The 7,459-nt window shown below is 45.0% G+C and overlaps 1 protein-coding gene across 1 annotated transcript; it reads right to left on the bottom strand.

Moving 5' to 3' along the window:
* Positions 1 to 439: 439 nt before the first annotated feature.
* On the bottom strand, positions 440 to 7,238 carry cry1a (cryptochrome circadian regulator 1a). The gene is made up of 13 exons (XM_088287661.1): positions 6,342 to 7,238; positions 4,825 to 4,933; positions 4,570 to 4,712; positions 4,303 to 4,487; positions 4,142 to 4,230; positions 3,931 to 4,071; positions 3,006 to 3,317; positions 2,219 to 2,573; positions 1,963 to 2,079; positions 1,706 to 1,807; positions 1,552 to 1,617; positions 1,131 to 1,266; positions 440 to 1,045 (listed from the first exon to the last, which is right to left on the bottom strand). The coding sequence occupies exons 1-12, from the start codon at positions 6,497 to 6,499 to the stop codon at positions 1,172 to 1,174; spliced, it is 1,872 nt and encodes a 623-aa protein (XP_088143787.1). The 5' UTR covers positions 6,500 to 7,238; the 3' UTR covers positions 440 to 1,045; positions 1,131 to 1,171.
* Positions 7,239 to 7,459: the final 221 nt, after the last annotated feature.

Consider the following 7,459-nt stretch of genomic DNA (forward strand, 5'->3'; position numbering starts at 1 on the left):
ACCCGGATGATGAGTCACGTGTCGTACTCAAATTGGCGGTTCATTTATTTATTTAATTTTGGACAAATAATGGTGTCTTCGAAGACAAATATTAATTAATAGTTTGAAAAGTGACTTTATACAGGAAGGAACAAGGCTGGCATGAAAAATATATAATAAACATTACTTTTAAATCTCTTATTAAACACTACCATGGCTCCAATATTATGAAACCATAAAACATTACAAAAAACATCAAAACTTGCCTTCTAACTCTATTTTGCAACCAAATCATGTCTTGAAACTTTACTTTGGAAATTGTGGAGTAGAATTTTTACATTTTATGAGATTTAAAAATGTAGTTGTAATAAGTGTGAATGCAAATGCCATAATAAAGGTAATGAAAGCGTCCGAGAACACATGTTCAACTCCAAAGATGAATAAAAGAGTGCAACATGAGTAGTTTTCATTTCATTTTAATGAAACAAGCACATTTAGAAGCAGTTGTTTGCAGTTGTGGGTGGGGGGCATACACTAGTGGGAAGACGGGGTGGTGGGAACAATTATATGAATTGTGGGGAATGGATCATAACAAGGTCAAAAGTGATATTCCATCCACAGTGGGAAACACAACCAGTCAACTAGCACTGAAACACTTTGTTGTTAAATAAGCTCAAACAGGAGGAAATGAATGAGACAGCGAGATTTTTTTTCATGATACTTTTTTTTTTGTTTGTTTAATGGAGAGTTTTTTTAGTTGAATTTTTTTGGAAAAGTTTCCCCCAAAAGCAACATCCACTTATGACTCTTTTTTTTTTCTATCATATCAAAAATATATATAATGGATCTATGACGCTACACAAAGAGAGAGGACGCACATACAATAGTCAAATATGTACAAGTTGTATGTGAGTTGAATTATGCAAAATTCTTTATATACACGACGACCTTCTTTGCATTCACCTCCCCCGAAGAAGAAATAGTGCGACGCTCTCCCGGGATGTCGTCTTTTGTAATAACATTTGATTACTTCATGGCGGGCGAGGGCGTCACCGCTTGAAGATTACTGCAAGGCGCAGCACACAAAAGAAATGTGAGTGTTGAAAATTCATGGCAATATGTAAAAGTCAAGCGAGAATAAAATGCCATACTTTTTTTTTTTTTTTTTGCTTTGCTTCACTATCTCCTGTCGTTAGTGTCTCTGGACTTTGGAGCTTTTGCCGTTTCCGGAGTCCTCGCAGTGACGCTTGCTGCTCATCGAAGTGCTGCTGGAATGATGCTCCACCCCTGAAAAGACAAATTAAAAAAAGTTACAAAAGTAAATATAAATAAATAAAAATAGCAATAACGGAATCCATTTTAGTACAGGGTTTAACTTTCCCACATTTAAACACAAGTTCAAACGGTGGATGAGGCTTAAGATAATATTGAATGTACTCTTTGTTTTTGATGAACACTGATTTTTTGTTTTTTCTTTTTTTTTTAAACAAAAACTCCTTTATTCCATTCCGTTCACCCCAGCTATGTTCCACTGTACTTTTATCTTTTTATCACTCAAAAAGCAAAAGTGACCTTTTTGAAGCGCGGGACTCTGGGAGCTGCCTTGCGGGTAGCACATCATGCTGGAGCTGACATAGCCTGGAAAAATAAAACAAGCGTGAAGGACGACAGCGCCTCGGGGGGACGGCCCATTTTCCGAATAGTTTTGTGTCATTTTCCAACTTACCTTGCTGATGCGCGCCCATGTTGGCTTGTGAGTCCCCCTGCAGGTACATCATGACGCCGCCGCTCTGCCAGTCAGCCTGAGTTTGTCCCGACATGGAATAGCCTGCACGGACAAAAACAGAGGCGGTCACTTTGCGAGTCCGAATCTAAACCTTCCTATAGTTAGTTTCAATAAAAAAAAAAGTGACAAAAGCTCCGAAGAACACAGGTTCAATAATTTCCATCCTTAGGAATCCCCGAAGAGAAAAGATGACTCACCGGACGACGAAGCAGCGGTGACGGCGGCGGCATGAGGAGCTTCAACGGAATATCCCATCACGTCAGACGAGGGCTTGCTGTTTCCGTTCGAGGTGGACGGAACAGACGCCAGGAGACCTGCAGAATAATGACGATAAAAATAAGAGCTGCGTAATGTCTCGCAGTCAAAACCTCTTTGGGGCCAAAAAGAGACTAAAAAAAATGAAGAGGATGGTGACCCAAGTTAGATAATTACATCTACATTTTTTTCCCATACCGAGGCCTCTGTAGCAGGACAGCTGCTGGTAGATCTGCTTCATGCGCTCGATGTTGAGGCGGCTGGCCTCGGCGTGGTGCACCATGGGCTTGGGGTAGTGCACGCCCACGATGCAGCGCGCGGCCTTTTGCACCGCCTCCGGCGCGTTCCACGGGTCGTAGATGTACTTGGCCGGGAAGCCGCGCAGCACGGGCAGGTAGCGGCGGATATAGTCGCCGTTGGGGTCGGTGCGGCGGCCGAACACCACGGGGCAGTAGCAGTGGAAGAACTGCTGGAAGAAAGAGCTGCAAGAGAGCCACATCCAGCTGCCGGCGTTTACGCTCCAGTCGGCGTCGAGGAGCAGCTCCTCGAACACCTGCGGAGACACGCACGCGAAAAAATTCATTAAAAAAATCAAGCATTGTGTCATTGGACTACCTCCAAGATGATGAAAACTCTCGTCCATTTGTGGACTATTTAAGCTTTGAATTTGGCAGCAATGGAAAAGAATCTCCGAAGAGTGTTTTTTTTAGGCCGATATGGTCCTGAATGGCACATAAATCAGATTTTGCGCATTATTTCTGGCGCGTCTTTTATGTGGGCCAACTCGTGATGACAATGACTTCAAAATTTCAAGCTGCTAAAAGTTAAAGCAGCTAAGGGGGTGAATTTTCCTCAACAGTTTCAGGGGGAAAGAATCCCTGAAAAAAAAAACTGAAATGGCAACTTCAAACTAAAGTGGCAGACACCCTGCACATTTTTTGACTTCAGACTTTTTTCTTTTTTTTTTACTTTGATGTCCGCCTACCTTCATGCCCTCCTCCCAGCTGATCCACAGGTCTCCGCGGGTCAGGAAGCAGGCCACGGCGTGGCGGGCCAGGTGGTGTATCCAGCCCTCCTGGCGCAGCTGCGTCATGATGGCATCGATCCAGGGGAAGCCGGTGCGTCCCTCGGCCCACTTGGCCAGCGCCTCGGCGTTGCGGTCCCACGGGATCTGCACGCAGATGGGGTTGCTCTCCATCTTGTCGAAGCACGGATTGTTGGTGGCCGCCGTGTAGAAGAACTCGCGCCAAAGCAGCTGGCCGTACAGCGACAGCGGCGGCGAGCTGTTCTTCTTCACCTTCATGTCAAGGGACGAGGTCACGGAGTCAGTCAACTCAGTTAAGACAAACGTGCGGCTTAAAGGAAGAGACTTTCAAAATTGGAACATGTGACATGTCATCCTCTGAATGTGACTGATTTGTTTTCAATTTGACTTTTTACATTTGTTTCATTTTGAATGCGGAATGAATACATTTATTTTATCAGTCATTATTTACGCATGTCGTTTTTTTATGTTGTATTGTATTTCATTCTAATTGTTTTTTTGTTTTGTTTTTTGCGGGGCTGAAGGACTTCTCCAAAAATACTTGTGTTGTATTTTCTTAATGTTTTTTGTCAGACTATTTAAAAAAAAAAAAAAAATCAGTAAAATACTTTTGTTTGCAGCCTTTTTAAGTTATTCAAAAGTATTTTTTTAATAAGAATATTTTCTCATGAATTTTATTTTATTATATTTATTTTTTATTTTATTTACAAGATGTAGTTAACGTTATTTTTGTGTGTTTTTTTTAAAGCATTGCATTTTTATTTTATTTTGTGAATGAAAATGTCCATTTTAATTTGACTTATTTTGATACTTTTCATTAACCTTGGTAGGTCGCAAGTGAAAGAAAAGCAGGAGCATTCCATACCTTCCTGTAGAGGTCGGTGAGCTTAAAGTAGAAGAGGCGACACGAGAGGCATCCGAATCGCAGGTAGGGGCTGAGGCCGGTGGGGCTGGCCAGGAGCGAATTGGCGTTCATGCGAGGACGCTCGAAGTTGGCCACCCACGCCTGTGGAAAACCGGGATTACGGGATTAGCAATTGCTCAGGAAATTCGCATCGAAATGTGATGTGGCCGACCTTCCGCTCCAGGTGCCTCTCGAGTCTCGTGAGTGCTTCGGACTCCCCACCGGGCCACACGGCCGACGACAAGCCTTCTGTATCGAAACCTGCGAGAGGAACGCCAAACGTTACATGCGCCAATCCCGACGTCGACTCCTCCTCCGTTGCGTTTTACTGACCCAGCTCCTCCAGGGACGGCACCCCGAATTTGTCGTCGTGGTCGTCCGAAAGCGGCGTGTTGCACTTCCCCATCACGTCGGCGGTAATGAACTCGGCCGGTACCTCCACGGCGTCCATGCGGCTGATGAGGGTCTGGAAGCGCTTGTAGGTGAGCGGCGACTGACCGCCGTTCAACTCGATGATCCTGGAAGGGTGACATTAAAGTTCAGTAGCGGTCCCATGAGGATTGCGAGAGCAGTGACGGGGGGTCTCGATCATCTTCTTACTTGTCAAGATCATAGAGGGTGTGCGAGATGCGCACCGTCACCTCCACGCCGGCCTCGGAGGCCAGCTTCTTGATGGCGGCGTCCCGCTCCTTCCCGAAGGGCTCCGAGTCATACTCGTAAGACAGGCGGGATATGTTCCACTCCTAGGGAACCAAATGACACAATAAGCAAAGTGCAAGAATGACAGTATGTAGCAAACCAAACTATGTGACAATAAATTATCAGTTGGTATGAAACGCGACGTGGGCGTCCCACCTTGAAGAGTCTTGGAAAGACATCGGTGGGCTGGCCCCGGATCACAAACAGACGGGAGTTGAGCTTGCGCAGGTTTGAGTCCAGGTCCTCCAGACTCTGCAGCAGGAATCTGTAAACGGGGACAGAGGACAGAAATGTCAGCTTTCAACCAATGTTCTCAATGTACAATTTGTGAATGTGGTTGAGAAAATGTCAGATGTACACTACGTAAGCCGCAGCATCCCCTCACATGAAGCGGCAGGTGTGTTGGGCTTGTGTAGGAGGTGGGAAAATACTACTTTTTATCCGCCTAACACACAAACACTGAGCGGCACTAATACGGAGCTTCCCGCACTGTTCCCGTGGCAACCGAAGTTGGGTAGGTGGAAGCCTCCCGCTCAGGTTTGCAAGATTCCGGCTTACAGTGTTAATTATTTACATAGCAGGCAAATTGTTGAGCATAAGTGAGCAGTCTGAAAAATGTAGCACTTTTTTTTAAGCCTTTTTCTCGATTTCAAAGCCTTTTAGTAAACCACAGAGCAGACTTTCTTTTGAGCTTGTGGAAAAGTTCATCACGAAGGACTTTGTCGTGATTAGCGCTCTCCCTACCCTCCCCGGGTGAGATAGTCAAGGGGGGGTCTCGGAGTGGAATTAGGCCACAAAGACGAGGTGGGGTGAGGGGGGGGGGGGTCTAGTAACACACTGACCCGTATGTGTAGCACCGCCACGCCTGGAGGTTCACCTTGAGATTTCACTTGCTGAGATCTACAATACACTTTCCTCTTATGCGGCGGCCGTGGCTTTCTATTCACGCATGGCAAAAGGCGTGCGCGTCAGCGGTTGCGTAACCAACATGAATGCACACCGTTACGTGCTCGCGTGGGACCACCCTCGATGCCGGCCATCACATTCTCACTTCAAAGATGTTAAATGCATATTTCAAATGGCAGGACCATTTAATCGGACGATATTAGCTTTTTCCAAAAATAAATAAAATTCAGCAAATGAATAGGTTTATCTGAATTTCATTCGGCCAAATATTGTAATTGTTATCGGCTTTTAAAAAAAAATCCATTTCGGTCGGGCTCACGTGGAAGGAACAACTCTCTTGCTTAAGGTATTGATCATGTTTTCAAAACTTTGGAAAGGAGGGAATCACGCCACAAAAGCAACGTGGGCTGACTGACATACTGACGGCTTGTATGATTACTTTGGATCATGTTTTCAGGATTTTACAGGCTCCAAATAGACCCCACATTCAAGAGGAGGGTGTCAATATAGTTTTAGACACATTTTAACATCAGGTGCATCAGTTCACGCGATAAATGAACCATAGATGCTTCTAATGTGTTGATCATGTGCCTCACAGGCTCCCTCTTGTGGCGAGCTAAAGAGTCACAGCGCTCTGATTATTAATCAACTGTATTTTACTTTGATTAATCCATTTGCATTTACTTTTCAGAGATTGTTCGTGTTAGGACATTTGAAGTTTTCCTGAACTTTTGCAGGTGTGCGTGCGGAGTGTGTGATGGTCTCACCTCCACCTGTTGATGCCCACGTTGGACGAGCCTGCAAACCAGGGGTCAAGGATGTAGATGCAGCGGACGGTGTCTGCCCCCAGCAGGGACTCCTTGAGGGACGGGTTGTCGTGGAGCCGCAAGCCCTTCCTGAACCAGTGGATGGTATTCACGACCATCACTCAAATGGATGGAGGCCTCAAGACTGGAATTGGCCTTTTATTGATCTTCTTAATGCTTCTTCTTTACACTAACACGAATCCAGGTGCAATAATAATGAAAAGGGAATCCCAATTTATTTTTTTATTTTAAACTGTAAATATGATGGCCAACGTTTGTAGGAGTTACCCTTGCTCTAATAAAACTTTTTCCATTGTGACGAAGAATTTAGAACGCGTCAGAGTCTGAACCATTTGGCCCTCAAGAGGCTGCGCGCGCTCCACGGCAACGTGACAGGCAACCCGGCGGGCGCTAGGACCTGCGCGGCTGTCAAACAAGGCAGCCTCGTTGTATAACTTGTTTTTTGAAAACCGTCAAAAAACAAGCAAAATTACGCCTATTTAAATTATTTTTACGCGTATTTGCACCCGAGACTCATGATATCATACAAAGTTGCAGCAAGAGATGCTGTTCACGAGTTTGCTACGCAATCGTAATGTCCCCGCCACAACACGGGGAAAGCTGGTTATGTAAATACACGTAGCAACAGCGATTAAATCAAAAAACGACGACAGATCGCAATGCAAATTTGCACTTATCTCTTCTAAATATCTCCCGGATCGTTGTGCGTCGTATCCCACGCGGTTGGACGAGTGTTTTGGCTGTTTTGACGGCTAAACTTGCTCCGCAACGTACACAAACGTCAACCCTCTCCTCGCGCCGCACCTTGTGCCTTAGTCCCGCCTACTAGTTGACGCACGTAGCTGTGAGACCTGTGATTGGTCCGGGTCGACCCCAACCCAGTCACGTTTCCACAGCATGGTTTTCTCATTTGGCGAACTCGAGAGAAGATTCACAATCATGTAACAGTGATGCGGATGACGTCTTGTGACCCATTTAAAAAAATATAAATCCACATTTTATTTTTTCATTTCACTATATGCAAATTGATGTTTAAAGTAATACAAATAAAAAAATGT

The sequence above is a fragment of the Idiotropiscis lumnitzeri genome, chromosome 2 (genome assembly GCF_059441095.1).
Source record: "Idiotropiscis lumnitzeri isolate Australia: NSW breed Sydney's pygmy pipehorse chromosome 2, RoL_Ilum_1.0, whole genome shotgun sequence".
Classification (NCBI taxonomy): Eukaryota; Metazoa; Chordata; class Actinopteri; order Syngnathiformes; family Syngnathidae; genus Idiotropiscis; species Idiotropiscis lumnitzeri.

Excerpts from the sequence above, each read along its gene's own strand:
- cry1a (XM_088287661.1), bottom strand. The coding sequence starts at position 6,499 with ATGGTCGTGAATACCATCCACTGGTTCAGGAAGGGCTTGCGGCTCCAC. Across the intron at positions 2,080-2,218 it reads GTCCTGCTACAGAGGCCTCG|GTCTCCTGGCGTCTGTTCCG; the intron begins GTATGGGAAAAA and ends ATTATTCTGCAG. Across the intron at positions 1,618-1,705 it reads CATGGGCGCGCATCAGCAAG|GCTATGTCAGCTCCAGCATG; the intron begins GTAAGTTGGAAA and ends TTATTTTTCCAG.